Source organism: Thunnus maccoyii, chromosome 1 (assembly GCF_910596095.1).
Source record: "Thunnus maccoyii chromosome 1, fThuMac1.1, whole genome shotgun sequence".
Classification (NCBI taxonomy): domain Eukaryota; kingdom Metazoa; phylum Chordata; class Actinopteri; order Scombriformes; family Scombridae; genus Thunnus; species Thunnus maccoyii.
In genome coordinates this window covers 17,528,131-17,546,596 of record NC_056533.1, presented here as the reverse complement: position 1 = coordinate 17,546,596, position 18,466 = coordinate 17,528,131, and the positions used below count along the sequence as shown (strand labels likewise).

The following is an 18,466-nucleotide window of genomic DNA, read 5'->3' as shown; positions in this document are numbered from 1 at the left end:
ACACCCACCCAAGTGTGAAGTAGATGGGATGAATGATTCTTGAGATATGTGAAAGAAACATACATACACACAGACAGACAGGGATTCCTTGCTTTATATAGAGAGACTAGTGCAGTGCCTGTTCAAAATGTGCCTGTTCGGAATGGACCAATTTCTTAATACCTAGAGAGAATAGTGCTCATCCCTTAAATGCCTCTCATGTAGACTAACTGTAGACGCTACAATTCACCAATGTTCCCTAAATGCCTTACATGCAGAATATCTACAATTTTGAGTTGAGTTGAAGTTGATAGGATGAACTGTAGTGCCTGTTCAAAATGTGGCTGAGATATCCAGCACTAAGTCTAGAATGTACATGCCAAGTTTCATTCACAGTAACATTACACAGGTCAATAGTAAAGCTAGAGTCTCTTAAACGTTTTCAAGTCATTAACACTGTGGATGTAATCCCACTTTTGACCACAATGTGGGTTGCAATGGTAGAGTGGCACTGTCCATATTTCTGTTCGTTGATGCCACAAGCAGAAGAAGAAGCGAATCAACATTGTTTATGAGTTTTTTTATATATTTCTTGAGAACTGCTCATCCAAACAATTTCACAGATCAACATTGCACTTTCTTGATTCCCCAGCAATCCTCCTGCCAGGTATGAAGTAGATCAGATGAACGGTTCTCGTGATATGTGAAGGACAAACATACATACATAAATACAAACACACATACATACATAGAGGCAGACAGACAGACAAAGATTCCTTGTTTTATATAGAGAGACGAGAATTGAGGACAATGTAGTCCATGTTGAAAAAGTTTTGTAAGTGTATGTCAGCTACATATATTTTACTTTGAACTTCCCCAATTGACTGGGAAAATATGCGTCACCCTCCCTCCACCTTAAATAACCATATTTTATTATATTCACAACAAAGGTAGGTAGTATTGGAAAAAATAAAAAGCAAAAGCTGACGTTTTTCAACCATTATATAATTTGTAATTTAAGTTTTTATCTGCACATATATAAACAGAGAGTATTATCAGTTTCAGTTATGTGATGGCCGCACTTGCAGCCACAGAGCTGCTTTGAAGTTTGTATCCCAGCTGGCATTCACACTTTGGTCTCTTTTACATTTGTAGTTCATTTTTTCCTCAGTTAGCTCATTTAATTACATTTCACATTACATACAAATAAATAACAACACACTGGATTTTGTTTCATACATCATACTCATTTTATTTTACAGTTTGGCAGTACATTAGTTTCTATTTGTAGCGTGCACATTTGGTTAACTTTTGTACAGTCATTATTATTTCAAGTTTAGTCATATTGTTTGTTTCTCTTTATTGAATGTTTAGTTGGGTATTTTTGGTTTAGTTGATTTAGTTGAATTAACCTGTTTTGGGGGGGAATTCTGTTGTTTATTGCTTAGTTGGTAGTGTTTGTCATATGTCAGTTACCCCTCTTGTGTTATGGTCTGATCAGCCAGTATATATGTTCCCCTTTGTGGTCATTTTGGAAGGTCTGTTAGTAGGGTTAAGTTCACTTTAGTTGAGTTCTCTTTATTTGACCTCTTTTATGGGCCCTGAACTTTATTTACATATTTTGTCATTTCTACCTTTTCTTTGCATTTTTTGGGTAAAATAAAAACCCTCTTTTTTGAAACCACCTGAGTCTCCTTTGTCTGCCAGCTCGGTCCCTTACAAGTTACAACATATTGAAAGGCCTTTAACAAACATGCATATTTGGAGCAAACATTTGGCAATTACAACAATGCAATCAGATCACCACCCTGTCCCAGCAACTCTATGAGCAAATAGGCGGTCCTTTGACCTCTTAAAGCTCTCGTTTTCATTGTTAATTTTGGCTTACATGTGTTCATATGATACTATTTCTAACATGCATTCAATCCATTGTTTAATATCAGGAGAGCATGTACTTCCATAATCTGAGGATCACTCTGGCGACTGTGATCACCCCTACCTTTATCACTGTGAATCATATATTGATATGTTGGGCAGTTCTGTTTGGTCTCCTAATAGGCATATTCTTGATGATACCGGTATTGTCAAACCTAACCGTCTCCCCATGTGTTCCAGTACTCTCTCCCAGAATGGGTAAACTAGTTTACACTCCCAAATTGCACGTATAAATGTTCCTATTTCTGTCTAACATTTCCAACATAAATTATTGTTTAATAAGCCCATCCTGTGAAGTTTAGGAGTAAAATAAAACCTGTGTATTAATTTATACTGAGTGAATTTCCCCCTAGCTTCCTCCTCCTCCCTCCTCCTATATTTTCCAGTATTTGACAATATTTTTAACCATTCCTCATTGCTCAGATTGCAACCTAGATCCTTATGCCAACCTGTTAAATATTTTATAGAACATAGCAGCCCTGTGTGTTATACAAGGTAAATCCAAAAATGCCATCACTGGATTCTTGTCCTGAGTGAACTGGTCCTTGTTGATACAATCTCTAATTTGCAAATACCTCCAAAAATTAGTGTTGCTGTCCAAGTCATATTTTTGTGCAAGTTCTGAGAAGGATATCAATACTCCATCCAGGTACAGGTCATTTATGTTGTGTATCTTTTTTATAAGCCATTGATTCCAATAGACAGACTTCTTCCAAATATGTATTGCATATGGTTGTCTTAGGTGTGACACAACACACATCTTGTGTACTTCCTTTTTAACTTCCTTAGAAAGAGCTAGTACTGGGTTTTGAAGAGTACAACCCTCCTATGTGTCTTGATGAACACATTTTACTCATGTTGATGCCTTGGTCTCCTCTGATTCCAGAGAAAGTCTTTGATAATTCTGTCAAATTTTTGCTGTGGCAGTATACTAAAAGGCATCATCATGGAAACATAATTAAATTGTGGGGCAACCACCATTTTGATCACGTTAATTTTCCCCCATAGAGTGAGTTTCAATTTTCCCCATTTATCTAAGTTCATTTTTATCATCTGGAGGAGTGGTTCTCTGTGGGGAAATAGGGTACTATGAGCTCTTTAAGATATAATGGTGCCTGACCATTAAGGGCTTTGTATGTGAGGAGAAGGATTTTAAATTCTATTCTTGATTTTACTGGAAGCCAATGCAGCAAAGCTAAGACAGGGGAAATATGATCTCTTTTTCTAGTTTTAGTCAGCATACGTGCAGCTGCATTCTGAACCAGCTGGAGAGTGAGAGATTTTTGCAATATTAGTATAAGGCAGTCCTTGAAATTTGTTAACCATACAAGAGTGGCATGTTTTTGATATAGGCAAACTTTAAGCTAGGTCCTTGGAAAGTCAAGATAAAACAGAAAAGCAATGTCACACCCCAGCCACTCCACTCTTACTGATAAATAACGAACAATCCCTTATCAGTTTCCCTTTTTCATGGTTCTGTCACTGACTTTTGAGAGTGTGATGTGGACAACAGGAAGTTATGCTTTTATTAGGCTGGAGCCCTGTGACTAAACTGATGCACTTCACAAAAACCTTTTTAGTTAATTGTCAAATAGTTAACATTTGAAAGTTTCTAGATTAATTTTCTGGAATTGCTCTAAAATTTCTAAACCTGACCCTAAACCAGATTTCAGTAACTCAGGATTTCAGATTTGAGTAGGCTCTGCACTACAACCTCAGGCTGTTTCTATTTGTTTCATTTGTTCCCAAGTGCTCAGCTGATCACCAAAATGAGTAAAAAGTCCATATTTACAAAACAATAAGTGTGTTTTTACATAGGTTTAGTGCTACACCCATATCCTTCATTAACAAACTGAATGAGGTTTATATCACTGTGCAGTGTCCTCTGCAAGTTAAGCCTCTTTAGCTTCAACGTTTATGTACAATAAAAACGTAAACAAAGCTCATAGGCTGGCATTTGAAAAGTTATGAAAACGTGCTTGTGTTGTATGCCAAGCTCCCTCAATAAATAATAATAGTTACATTTTCTTTCAGCTGCTTTAAATGTAAGTTGTTGTTTCATTTCTTTTAGAGTGTTCTTTCTCTGTGTGGTTGGTTTGTGGAGAGCCAGAGATGTGTTGCTAGAGGATGTAAACCAGCATAATGTAAGCAGGGATTTGTGCTCACTCTGATGCAATTGAAAGTAAGTGATCTTTTCCCTTGTAGTTTTAGTCTGCCATTTGTAAAAATCCCCTTTTCAGTGTTCTCTTAAAATCAAGTACACTGCAATTATGTATATTATGTATGTATAACAGCTGTTTCTCTGTCATAGGTGTGTAAATAGGTAGAGGTCTGTCTGCAATGAGGTGATGAGTAAAGTTTCAACTCAGTAGTCAGCACAGTCTATGATCTAGAGACTCAGTTCGAGACTCGCTCCTTAGTAAGCTTGTTTATTCATCAACACTTATTGTAACACTTTAATTTATTAAAAGCATAATAAAAACAAAAACAGGATTTTTAAGCCTCTTTCCACTTTTATTCGAATACAAATACAAATACACATAATTTTGCTGCCTCAACAAATACAGATACAAATACAAATACTGAGCTCTCTGCACATCCCTAGTGTCTACATGCAGGCTAGATACTAACTTTGCAGTTACTTTGTTTGATCCCACTTAATCAGCTTATGATTTTGTTTTGTGGGTGCAGGCCCACCCATTCGAACCAAATGTCCAGCCAGTTATCTGGCGCTGGGACTGCATACATACAGACAGACAGACAGAGATTCGTTGCTTTATATAGAGTGATAGAGAGATAAGACATTGTGCCAATGGCCTTCAGTAGCAGGACAAGATTTGTTCTAGCAGTGACTGAAAGCTTAGGGAGAGCGTGGTGTCTATTCTGAGACAATGATTTAAACCCATCTGGGACGTAACTTAAACCAATTTGTCTTTAAATGAGTGTGAGGCTTTACTCACTGGGCCCTGTAGAGGACAGGGTTTTAGAGTTTGATGATCGTACTGGATCAACATGTTAATACCAGGTGTAAACAGGGTCTTAATGACACTCAGATTCCAGAAGTCAATACACCTGGTATTAACATCCGTCTCGGGTGATCCGATCACAAGTGGACAGCTCTACATACAGGTGTAAACGCACCCAAGACGCATTGAGGATGGATTGAGATCCGATAACTCAGACCACATTCGGAGGTGGTCTGGGCCGCATGTGGCCACATTCATTTGGCAATGTAAACGCAATGCGTCCTGGACCACATTGAAGGACGGCCTATTCAACTGACGTCCTCTATTTTCCAGCAGACTAGGCAGGGAATTGCATTGCTGCCTTGAGGTCCAAACCTGTTCAACTTGTTTGATAACATGATAAACATGTTTTTCATGTGAATTAAAAAACATAACCCACTTCCCGTTTTTTCCTGGCTTTCCCGTTCCCCTAACCGGGTTCCCTCTTCCCTCAATTAGAATAGAAATTAAACCAAAACCAGAAACTAACTTGTTTTTCGCTTGTCTGTCTAAAAGAAATATTTCAAAACCTAAACGTTGCTGGATGGTGTCCTCTTTCCTGTCAAGTTGATAACGACAGTTTTTAGTTTTGCTGCGCTGCTCGACATGATGAGCTCAGGATTTATCAGGAGGGCGACTGCTTAGCTCCAAACAGTATGAACCTGGACTGTGTGTGTGTAACAGCTGACCTATTGGATGTGTAGAAGAAAACAGAACATTAGTAACAATACATCCTGACCGATCCTGTCGGCATGTTGGAGATTTAAATAATCAATGAAGTTATGCTGCTGTGTCTCGTGCGTAAATGCGCACAGCGTCTCTCAATGGAGAGCCGCAGCTGCGGGGAGATCGCTGCATATAACTCTCTCTCTCTTTCTCTTTCTCTCTCTCTCTCCCGGTTCTCTCGCCGGTTAATAAAGAACGATTTTGGTCGGAAATCATGTCCGTGTTTATTTGCATATAGAGCGGGGAGGTGAGACACGATCACAAGTGGTCACTCAAGACGCACGTGGAGACGCATGTTAATGCCAGGTGTAAACAGACGTACTTAAAGCTGTCCACTTGTGATCGGATTACCCGAGACGGATGTTAAAACCAAGTGTAAACAGGGCCATAAATTCACATAGCGACTTGTATTCCTTTATCCATAGAGCTGAAATTGTTTTAAGTTTAATTTTATTTATTTATTTAGTGTTTTATTTACTGTACAGTGTACATTTATAAACATATACATGTCATAAACATCTAAATGCACCAGAATTAGCCAAAAAGCAATTTTCCCTATCAGATAATTAGTCACCTCCCAAAAAGACTATATAAGATCATAATTCTTCTTCTTTTTTGTTATTAGTTTGTTCTTGTAGTTATAATAAGCTAGTAGTGCTATAGTAATGGTATAACAGTATAATTTATAGGTTTTTTTTCTATTCTATTTGCTTTTATTGTACATGTAGTCTTTCAGTGAATGTAGTTGCCATTTCAAGCAGTTTCCTGATGGTTATCATCAGGAAGGCTATGAGTCCCTCCCACTCCCCTCTCTCTCTGGTATGAACACAGCATTATTTCACCTCATGCCAAGTTGAACGAATAGCCAGTGCAATTTCTGTGGTTTGGTTATTTTTTAGGTTTTTGATCTTCAGTAACGGGCACAGTTTGATTGGTAAGAAGTGCTAAAGATTATCCAGAGAGTTGATATGTTGCGTCAACTTTCCAGGACTCATATTTTAATCAGCTTTGCCTTTCTTCTCCTCTTTTTGGGGTAAGTCTTTTACTCGTTGATAATTAGAGCCGTACTTCTTCACTGCACTACAACTGCAAGGTTTTTTAGTATGAAAGGAATAAAAGTGGAAACCATCAAACAGTGAAAGCAAAAAGTTTTTTTAAATTAACCTATAGGTAGATGATGATTAGAGTATTCTGTAGCAAGGCCTGCCAGTCAGATACTGTATTTTTACAATGTTGCTATTGCAATGCACATTAGCAGTTTCTAACTGTAAATGTTACAGTAAATGACTGAAAAGTTTCCTGCTTATTCATATTAATAAAAACAACTGTAAATTACAGACATATACTGTTAATAACAATGTGTCTTCAGTCTTAATGGTCCAGTAATGAGATCAGCTCAATTTTACATTTAAAAATGCATAACCCTTAACATTTAGCTTTTGAACTCAACTCAACTTCAGTTGTGATGTGCTTGTGATGTGCTTGATGTGCCAATAACTTGGCATTATTTCACCTCATGCCAAGTTGAACGAATAGCCAGTGCAATTTCTGTGGTTTGGTTATTTTTTAGGTTTTTGATCTTCAGTAACAGGCACAGTTTGATTGGTAAGAAGTGCTATAGATTATCCAGAGAGTTGATATGTTGCGTCAACTTTCCAGGACTCATATTTTAATCAGCTTTGCCTTTCTTCTCCTCTTTTTGGGGTAAGTCTTTTACTCGTTGATAATTAGAGCCGTACTTCTTCACTGCACTACAACTGCAAGGTTTTTTAGTATGAAAGGAATAAAAGTGGAAACCATCAAACAGTGAAAGCAAAAAGTTTTTTTAAATTAACCTATAGGTAGATGATGATTAGAGTATTCTGTAGCAAGGCCTGCCAGTCAGATACTGTATTTTTACAATGTTGCTATTGCAATGCACATTAGCAGTTTCTAACTGTAAATGTTACAGTAAATGACTGAAAAGTTTCCTGCTTATTCATATTAATAAAAACAACTGTAAATTACAGACATATACTGTTAATAACAATGTGTCTTCAGTCTTAATGGTCCAGTAATGAGATCAGCTCAATTTTACATTTAAAAATGCATAACCCTTAACATTTAGCTTTTGAACTCAACTCAACTTCAGTTGTGATGTGCTTGTGATGTGCTTGATGTGCCAATAACTTGGCATTATTTCACCTCATGCCAAGTTGAACGAATAGCCAGTGCAATTTCTGTGGTTTGGTTATTTTTTAGGTTTTTGATCTTCAGTAACAGGCACAGTTTGATTGGTAAGAAGTGCTATAGATTATCCAGAGAGTTGATATGTTGCGTCAACTTTCCAGGACTCATATTTTAATCAGCTTTGCCTTTCTTCTCCTCTTTTTGGGGTAAGTCTTTTACTCGTTGATAATTAGAGCCGTACTTCTTCACTGCACTACAACTGCAAGGTTTTTTAGTATGAAAGGAATAAAAGTGGAAACCATCAAACAGTGAAAGCAAAAAGTTTTTTTAAATTAACCTATAGGTAGATGATGATTAGAGTATTCTGTAGCAAGGCCTGCCAGTCAGATACTGTATTTTTACAATGTTGCTATTGCAATGCACATTAGCAGTTTCTAACTGTAAATGTTACAGTAAATGACTGAAAAGTTTCCTGCTTATTCATATTAATAAAAACAACTGTAAATTACAGACATATACTGTTAATAACAATGTGTCTTCAGTCTTAATGGTCCAGTAATGAGATCAGCTCAATTTTACATTTAAAAATGCATAACCCTTAACATTTAGCTTTTGAACTCAACTCAACTTCAGTTGTGATGTGCTTTAGATAGAAGGCTATTTATCAATTATGAAAGACAAGTGGGATAAACAAGGTGTGGGCATAGATAAATTGGGTCTAACGTTAGTGTTCAATGTCTAATGGTTTGTAATTTCTGATTAGGTTACATGGAAATATTTGACTTGGTCTGTTCACAGTCCAAGTTGAGTGGGAGCTATGCAGTGCCCCTACTGGCCCTGTAATGTACCCATGACAAACAATCACATTAATGGGTCCATGTCATCTGCAGTTCTTCATGTTGTAGGCTATGATGAAAAATCCCATTTTTGGGATTTCCGAATTTCATTGTCCTAAGATGTGCAAAGCAATTAATGCATGGACCCAAATAATATGGCTCTTGATTTTCTTAAGTGCCCCAGTTTAAATGACATGAGATTACACATTACTATGAGATATTAAAAATGTAATTGGTAATTAAATTTAATTGTTTACATTAAAGGTATAATACGTTAGTCTTTAAATTAGTGTAATTGATAATCCATTAAAGGAATGCTTAAAAAAATTGGTCTGAAAAAGGGTTTAGATAGTGACAAAAATATACTATATTTAACTCAGAAAACAAGTACAAACAGTGTTTAGTTAGGTTAAGTGTAGAAGGACATCAAAATAAATAGATAATAAAATTAATATTTACATAAATATAAATGGAAATTAATTATTAATATACTAATACAGCTACTAACAAATAACACGTACATGGAAACAAAGCAACAGCTGTACACTACCAAATCATAATTAACAATGATCAAAACACGGAAATGATAGACACTATCATCGAAGAAACTAGTCAGTTATATAGTCCTGCTAGAAATATTTTTGGGAAAAGTTGTAAAAAAAAGTATTTTTTTCCTAAACTTATTCATATCAAATATGTAACCCCATTTACCTACTTGCTGAGATAGACGAAACAAGAACTGTTAAAGTACAGAGGTATTGCAATAGAAGATTCTAAACTATTGGCCTTATTACTTCTATCTTCATCCTCAATGAGGATTTGACTGTTAAACTGTCATAGTTTCCTGCAGCATGGGCAATTATTACGCTTTTATTAAATTACCAATTTGGCTGGTCAGTGATGTGTTACTGTACTCATTTTTTTGTTACACGTATGATTATTTTGTGACTTTGTGAGCGTCACACGGTGTGTAGTACTTTTGCTGAGATCACAAAAGTAAGAAATTACTTCCTGTTGATGTTTAACCACAAAGTTTTATTTTACAATGGTCTGTTTGATCGTAAGATCAGCAAACAGTGTTTGCTGCTGGAGCCACTGGGTTTACACAAGCTCCAAATGTCTAACAGATGAGAGAATCAGAGGGAATGTGATGGACTGTAAATGCGTGTGAGAAGAGAACAAATTACACCAGTGATCTAACATTTTCCTGAGGTGTTGGGAAGATGATGCTACCATTTGTTAGTTTAGTGACTCACTGGGAGCCAAAATGGGAGGAGGGTTGAATGAGGCATTTGTCAGTATAAATCCACCTGATTTAATTTAATTAAGACTAAAATGAATTAAGTATAATTTAATTGTAAGTGCAGCTAGCCCAATAATAGCTACTGCATTATTTGAGCCACATTCCTGCTAACATGTATTGTGCTCTATATGGCATACTATATGGATCCCCTAAACTAAGACAAAACCCAGTAAAACAGTGTTTGAATTATAGGTGGGCTTAACTCCCCAAAGAGACCTGAGCTCCCCTGAAAATAACAAAGCCAAAGTCCTGTCATGATTGTTTTTGTCAATAACATAAGAAATGATTAGCCTGGACATGTGCAGGGTGTTTTCTATGAGCCATAACTGCTTTTATCAGACAAGAACAGACATTCCCACTTCTCCCCACCATCACCTCCTGCCAGTGAAAACAATAAGTGAAAACCTAAATGCTCACACACACACACACACACACACCTCTTGTTAGGTTAAAAAAAATCAAACATTCACAACAATCATTCCACGGCATGACAGATTGTTAAGAAACAGGCCCAAATTTCCCACAAAGTGATGAGTTATATATTTGTATTTCTTTCTTTTCTCATTCCCCTCCTGAAGCTGGCCATGTTGTGTGGAGAGAAAATACGATAAAGATTATATTATATTATTAAAGATATTATATGCTTCATTTTGTACGTGCCAATAACAAAAAATGGAAATGGAAAATGAAGTAGTTGAAAAATAAAATAAGCTAGTGAAAGATAGCAGAGTAAAATAAAGTACAGAGATCAATTAAATTTTAATTTATTCTATCCACTGATCGGTGGTTAAGGAAAAAACAAATTTCCCCAAATGATTGCAGGTTAAAGAAAAAGCATAGAGCTGTCTTTTTTCTGTCTTTCTTTCTACACTTTTTATTATTCATAAAAAATATTGATGTATATTTAATGTCTGATAACCTTTTTCTAAATTTTTGTCAGTTTCGGAGACCATACAGTAACAATACTCCTCTAACACTCAGAAATTGCTCGCAGAGAACCTAAACACATTTATGTTGTATGTACAGTATATTGGTACAAAAATGTCTGTTACCAAATATATCAAATGTGGTATTTTTTTTACTGTCATCACACCTACATTTGCAAATGCTAATCCACAGTATACCATTACTTCATTTAACCTTTATAGAGGGTGATCGACAAAGCCACAAATCCAACTGTTAGAAAGACATAAAACTTACAAATCTAAAAATAACTTCCTGCTGAAGTTTATTCCATATGAGTGGAGAAAAACATTTAAAGGCCTTTTTACCATACTGAGCTTTGAGCTCCATAAAGAGCCACTCCTGAGATCTCGTAAAGCAATGCCTTAACTGTAAAAGAGATGAAAGATATATGGGCTTTTTCCCCAGAAGTGCTTTATAAATTTACACAGTAACACAATAACATCGAAGCTAGATTTTTAACTATTGACCTGTACACTCCCATGTGGCAAGCTTGTACATTCCACTGACTTTGTTTTTACTGGCTGCTCTGTGATTAACCTGTACCTTTGTGTCTTCACAGAGCCGTCTATATCTACTCAGGACATGACATCTCATCCTTCAGGTAAGGTCTTAGAGGTTGAGGTTTCTGTGGGAGGAAACAGAATATGAAACTAACTTAAGTGAAGGAGTTATAAACCTACTGAACTGGCAACCCAAGAGAGGATATGAATATAATATGTCAAGTCTAACTCCCTCCAGTCATAGCAGACAGTACTCATTAATCCTTCCACTGCCAACTTTATTATTTTGTTATCATTTTTATTACCTCCATCCTGTCATAGTATTAATACATTTTGTGTGTTTCCCTTTTAAGAGTTTGCCCACCATGTGAGGATAACCCTAAGCCGGAGGTGACGTATGTATCACAGGATGTGGTGATAAATGATTGTCCAGTCACCGACAGCTGGAGGATTCGAGACCTAAAAATGCAAACTGGGTGAGAATCCATCTTTTGTTTTGACTGAAAGACAGGAACAGCAGGTTCACATACACCTTTACATTTACACCAGCTATGTTCACTTCCATTCATAAGTGCCTGCATGTGCATGCACAGCACATTCCATATTAGGGCTTACCTCACAACAGAAATGTCCCTCTACCATGCTTGTACCCAGTTTAAATATATGCTGGAAATGGCATCAGACACCCAAATATCTGATCAGGAATGTAGAGCTGCCTGGATGAATGGATAATTGGATAGTATGATTTTAATAGGCATACTACTTTACAAGACGTTCTGTAACACATTTTTGCTGTTCTTTTACAGACTGAAATATGCTCAGCCAAGTACACAAAAAGGGTAAGATATTCAAAGGAGATTATCTATTATTTTGCTGTGTAAAATATACTAAAGCATTTATTAAAATAATGGATCTTAGGCATCTCACTTTGGCAATGTTGTAGCAAATTTAATGCAGCATTTTCTGCAGTTTGATGTAATTAACAAATTATATCTCTTTTGTTTAATCCAAAGAAAAACTGAAGTGAGAAAACAACTGTCAAGCACAATATAATGATGCATAGCTGAAAATTATGGATGATTCCATAATCTCTTTGTTCTTCTCAGACGTACTGATGTGAACTCAGTGACAAACTGGAATGCTCCTTTGGTTTGGGAGGGTACCTTTGATCCAGTGGTCATCGATGCAATATATAAGAAAATGGACCCAAGAGTTGCTGTGGTGGTGTTTGCGGTTGGCAAGTAGGTACACAAGATATTCTCACAGGATACTATGAGAGTGAGGTTGTCCTGATCCTCTGCTTTGAGTTGAAATCTAAAATCTACATACAACATAAATGCTGCATATCATCATCTACAGTATATTGTATTATTTGTGTTGTGATGTGTTGTGTTTCACTAACTGAGAATCCTTCTCTCCATCTGTTCAGATACACCCGTTTCCTGAAGGGTTTCCTGGAGTCGGGTGAAAAGTACTTTCTTGTTGACTTCAGGGTCACTTACTACATCTTCACAGACCACAAAGAAGAGGTTCCCAAAGTGAGTTGCTCTGTATTATTCCATATTAAAGTTGTTTTGTGCTTGGGAGTGCTACACAGCTGAACATATAACCATTTAACTGTAAATGTTACAAAATTATGTTTCTACACTGTTCATACTGCAGCAAGTACTGACCAGGGAGTGGAGCCATTGTTAATTTTATCAGTTACGCCTGTGCTTTTCCTGCTTTGACTAGTCAAAATACCTACAGTGAAAAGGGTTCATAGAGGGCCAGACGGGAAGTGGCACATGTAATGCAGACATTTTTAAATTCAAATGATGCGACAGCAGCCCCTGCGAGATGGGTTGTGGAGAGACGCACATTATGATATATCTGATCATTTTTTAACAGCAAAGAGAACAAAAAAGGACGGTGTGTTCTGATTTTGTGTTCATTAACTTACCTCAGTCTAGTGATTGGGTTGGGATCCCGAGATCTCTCTCTACTCTATGATACATTTATACAGAAATACAATAGCCTCTGCCACCATACAACAGAAAGTTAGTAATGTGTGAGAAATATTACATCTAAAAGGTGCTTCTCCTTCACTCACTTATGGTGAATGTAGCCTAGGCCAGGAGGAGTTGATGTTGTCAGACAGTGTCCAACATTCACTGGGTATTTCAACCCTGAACCATAACACCCTCCTGTTGGTGGGTTGGCAGTGGTGGCCAAATCGCTGCCCATCTCCTTCTCCTGGTTTCCAGCTTCTCTCCTCTCTCCTGTTCCATAGCCAACAAGAAGCTCTTTCTGCTGCCTCCCTTATCTTGCGAGCAGCTGTCTTCCTCTCCTTTCCTGACATTCCAGTGGCCATGAGCATTCTCCATACTGACTGAGTGAGGAATCCTCTACAGCTAACCTCGACTGGGAATAGCCATGCCTACCATTCTTTCCCCCTGCAGTCTTGCAAAAGGTTCTGGTATTTGGCTCTCTTCCTTTCAAAGGCGTGGTCGCACTTCCCACGGGACTGTAAGTTTGAGCGGAATGATTTTCTTTGCGTCATCCGACCACAGGACTGCATGGTTGCAGGGTTGTCTGGGCGACCTGGGGGAACTGTAGCCTTCCTCCCAGGTCCACCTTCATATCCCATGATTGGGCCTTTTGTAGTAGGTTGTTTTATGTTCTTGCTGTGGTTGATGGCTTTTCTCCCTCCCTCACAAACTTAATAGATGGTGTTGGTTTCCCATATGTTTGGCGTTTTTTACATCTCTCCTGCTCCAGGGTGCCAGAATACAAATACGTTATTCGGCAAAGCACAAATAGTGGGTTTTTCTTTTTCCAAATATTTGTTTCATACAAATATTTTAAAAATTGTTTGTTTTAGGGAAGAAAAAAACCCCATGTTAAATACCAGTCAGCAGGTCGCAACGAGGGGAGTCACATCCACCTGCTACATGACGCACATTTCCTAACTTGGACATCACTCCCGGAGTTGAGGGTGTTACCCAGAGACAAAGCTGAGCTACTGACACACGCGGAGTGCTCCCAAGGGACTCTCCACAACCGGTTGTTCCCCTTCTGCTTTCCACAGAGTTAGGTTGTAAAAAATAGGCAATAAATGAAAAGTGCAAAGCAAGAATTGCCTTTGAAGTTCCTCCCTACACGTTACATGCTGTCCTGTCTCTGTGTTATGGGTGCATAAAGAAGTAGAGGTCTGTCTGCAATGAGGCGATGAGTAAAGTTTTAGCTCAGTCATCAGCACAGTCGTCTATGATCTGGGAGACTCCAGTTTGAGACCCGGTATGGGGACCTCCTTCATAAGATAATTTATTCATGAACACTTATTGCAATTTAATTTTCTAAAATTAAAAGTGTAATAAATACAAAAACAGGGTTTTTAAGCCTATTTCCACTTTTATTTCAATACAAATACAATACAAATCATTTTGCTGTCTCACCAAATACAGATACAAATACAGATACTGGGCTCTCTGCACATCCCTATTAGTAAGCGTCATGAGCACCTTGTCATGGCGCCATCTATACCTGCCTTGGGTGAGTGCTGTTTTACACTCTGACAGGATGTGTGCCATGGTGCCCTTCTCTCCACAAAGCTTGCATAGTGCAAATTTGTTGGAGTTGGGAGTGTGTCATACACCGATCGCAGCAAGAAGGAGATGGATGCGGATGTGATCCACCCATGTGATCTTCCTCTTGGGGAGGTCCCATTTGGTCCAGGCTCCATGGCACACTAGCTCTGCAGCCCTTGTTCTTCGTCTATCATCCTCCAAGTCCCTGGATCATGGCTCCTCTCTCCTTTATCGTCTGTCTTCCCCCATTGTTAGAAATGGGAAGTTCTGTCTTCCTGTGCATGGCATTCCAATGATGTCATATAGCTTCAGCATGCTTTCTGCTTGTGCGACAGAGGTGTCGGCTGACCACTTGTGTCCTGATCTTGTAGTAACGCCTGCATGTCTGACTTGTTTATCCTGGGAGTCTCTGTACATTATTACCACTCTGCACTCTATTGATGGAATAGTCTCTCCCTGCACTTGCATCTTGAACTTGTTGTTTGAACTTGTTAACGATGTGTTTTAATAGTTTCATAGTTTTAATAGTTTTTAGACAATAATGAAGTTCTATTGCACTCATTGATAGTAGTATGTTATATTAGATATATTTCTCCACAAAAATAGTTGATAATAATAAAAAGATAAAATAGTATCTGTCTTATCCTTTAAGCTGAGTCCTTACTGGGCACACTGATCTGTCTGGGGGAAAAAGATGGGCCTACACAAGGCAAGCTGACAATCTTTGTATTCCCTGCCTCAACTCTCTGTATCTAGAAGAACGAACACTAGACTTAACTTTACCATTTCTTAAAACATAACATAATATTCAAGTGGAAAATGACAGCTGATACATTCTGCAACGCACAATGAGAAAAAAAGAAGACCAAAATATCTCCACGAGTGGCAAAACTCCCTCCAGATTAACAACCAAAATAAACTTGGTCCAGGCTGTGACTTCAGTGATTTGTATATAAAGGTATTAAATGCCATTAAGCTACTTGAACAATCTGGAAAATTGCAAGTTCATTTATTTCCAGAATCTTTTCTAATTGATTCATTTTTAACCTAGAATTTCTGAACACATCAAAGTGTGCTTTGACTTAATAACTTGCAGATTATGAACAGTCCTCCATGTAATACTGTTCATTATTTTATCTCAGTATGCTGTTTCAACTACAAATACGTCAAATGAATGTGGCAAGAAATCACTGAAACTTATTTTCCAGATGACTTCAGTTGTTTTATATTTATGTAATGTAATTGGATGTTTCTGGAAGGTTCTATTTGTAATTAGTTTTTAAAAATATTTTATCTGACTGCTCAGATTGAATTTGGTAAGGGCCGGAAGATCTCAGTCGTCTCTATCCCTAGTGCCACCCGCTGGCAGGATGTAGTACTTGGCAGGATGAAATGGGCTACCATCACCATTGACAAACAGGTAAGATGTGATACCTCACAAAACACGACATACACAACATGACAGCTGATGCTTTAAAGTCTTCACTGCTCAGTTTTTACTGGTTAGTCAAAATACATAGCTGTCAGAAAAACAACAGCAACAAAAAAAGATTAATGAACTGTCAGTCATAGAAATAAACATGGTGCTGAGGTGTTTATTATTCATATTGTTAAATCACACATCTCTTAGACATTTTAGTCTCTCCATAATACATTTAGTCTCACCTCTCATCTGTTTCAGATCCGTAATGAATCAGATTATCTTTTTATGATGGACATTGATAGTGTCTTCCACAACCGCTTTGGAGCCGAGTCCCTTAGCCAGCTGTCTGCTGTGCTTCACCGTGGCTACTACAAGGTTTTACTCTTTGTCCTATTCATCTTAAATTAATGAAAGTCTTTACCTAAATATTCTATTTTAAAAATAATGTAATGTGATGGGTTGTTATATTGCATGTTTTCATTGATTCACCTGTAATACCATGCTGTTTCTTTTCAGCTAGTCTCTCATTGTTTCTAAGTGAAAATTCTTTTTCCTATTTTTTTTTTCCAATGTTTCTTTTTCTCAGGACTCAAGGAGTCGGTTTCCATATGAGCGTCGGCCCGAGTCCAAGGCTTACATTCCTGCTGATGAAGGAGACTACTATTACACTGCAGCTGTCTGGGGAGGATACCTGGAGGAGATGTACAAGCTAGTCAAGTAACCAAAACCTAATCATCTTTTAAGTTACCTTCATGCTTTTTCTAATTAAGCGGAAAGACATATTGTAAAAAAGTATTGTAAAGAACAAAGTACAAAAGTACAAAAGTTTTTCAAGTTTTGCTACTTACATTACTGTCTTTTGGAATAAAATGTAACTGTAGCAGCAATGTCTTGTCTCAGTTCCGCCTGTTTTATTTGGTCAGATACTGCTACATACAGTCGGAGGAGGATGCCAAGAATAATATTGAAGCTGCGTGGCAGGAAGAGAGTCACCTCAACAAGTAAAGTGTCCAAAGCTTTCCTCAGTAGTTTGTATCTTAACATTTACATCTCATCTACAGTGTACACCTCAGCATGTCTGTCTCTTTATCATGCAGGTACCTGCTGTACAACAAACCAACCAAGGTGCTGTCTCCAGAGTACCTGTGGTCAGACTATGATAGGGTACCAGAAGACATCAAAGTCGTCAGGATCTCCCAGTTGGTCAAGAACTACGCAGAAGTCCGGCCCAATGGTGGACACTGATTTCAAATCAATAATATTCAGGACATAAAACTACTTACTTGGTAAAAAAGAAATAAAATGATATATGACATGACATGACATGACATGATATGACATGACATGACATGACATAACATGACATGATATAATATAATATAATATAATATAATATAATATAATATAATATAATATAATATAATATAATATAATATAATATAATTGGGATAGCTGGTATGGGTTGCTTTGTCTATTTTGTCTATTTTATGTACTGTAAGGTACAAATGAAGGGTTTAAAATGTTTTTTAGTGGATTTCCATCTTGGTTCCTGTCGACATGTATGATACTATGATGCTGTCTTTGTGGTCAACACTTAAACCAAACTATGTGCATGTTTTATACCATGGCCATATAAAAATGATTGTTTATGTTTGGTTGTCAGATGTCTGCCTCAAACGTAATTGAGTCAACAGTTTAAATTAAGGTATATTAAACTGCAGATATCCATAGCAACGTTATGTACGAACTCACTGATGAAACTAGCCAAACGAACCAATTAATCAAACAACAGAAGAACTTTAAACAGTGAATGTCAATGACTGTCATTGACAAGTATGACATTACATGTTACAGATGTGCTATAGAAAACAGTGGACTCAGGAAGTAATATGGTTAATGTTGTGAAGTTTTTCTCCTCTGCTGCACCCATTTTTTTACTTACATTTTGTATCATCGGTCATCTGTGTTTTTTCTTTTGTGAGATACAAAATATAGAATCTGGACTTATGGTTAATACCAACTCTCTATATCTTTTTCCACCTTTCCACAGCATGG

General features: G+C 37.3%; 1 protein-coding gene across 1 annotated transcript; it reads left to right on the top strand.

Annotated features, from left to right (window-relative positions):
* Window positions 1-623: 623 nt before the first annotated feature.
* Window positions 624-17,745, top strand: LOC121898428 (globoside alpha-1,3-N-acetylgalactosaminyltransferase 1-like; the record flags this gene model as incomplete). The annotated part of the gene is made up of 11 exons (XM_042413524.1): window positions 624-646; window positions 11,479-11,520; window positions 11,773-11,895; window positions 12,226-12,258; window positions 12,526-12,660; window positions 12,849-12,957; window positions 16,295-16,408; window positions 16,670-16,786; window positions 16,998-17,128; window positions 17,335-17,412; window positions 17,509-17,745. Coding segments are annotated over 11 exons (1,053 nt in total), but the record flags the coding sequence as incomplete, so codon positions are not given.
* Window positions 17,746-18,466: the final 721 nt, after the last annotated feature.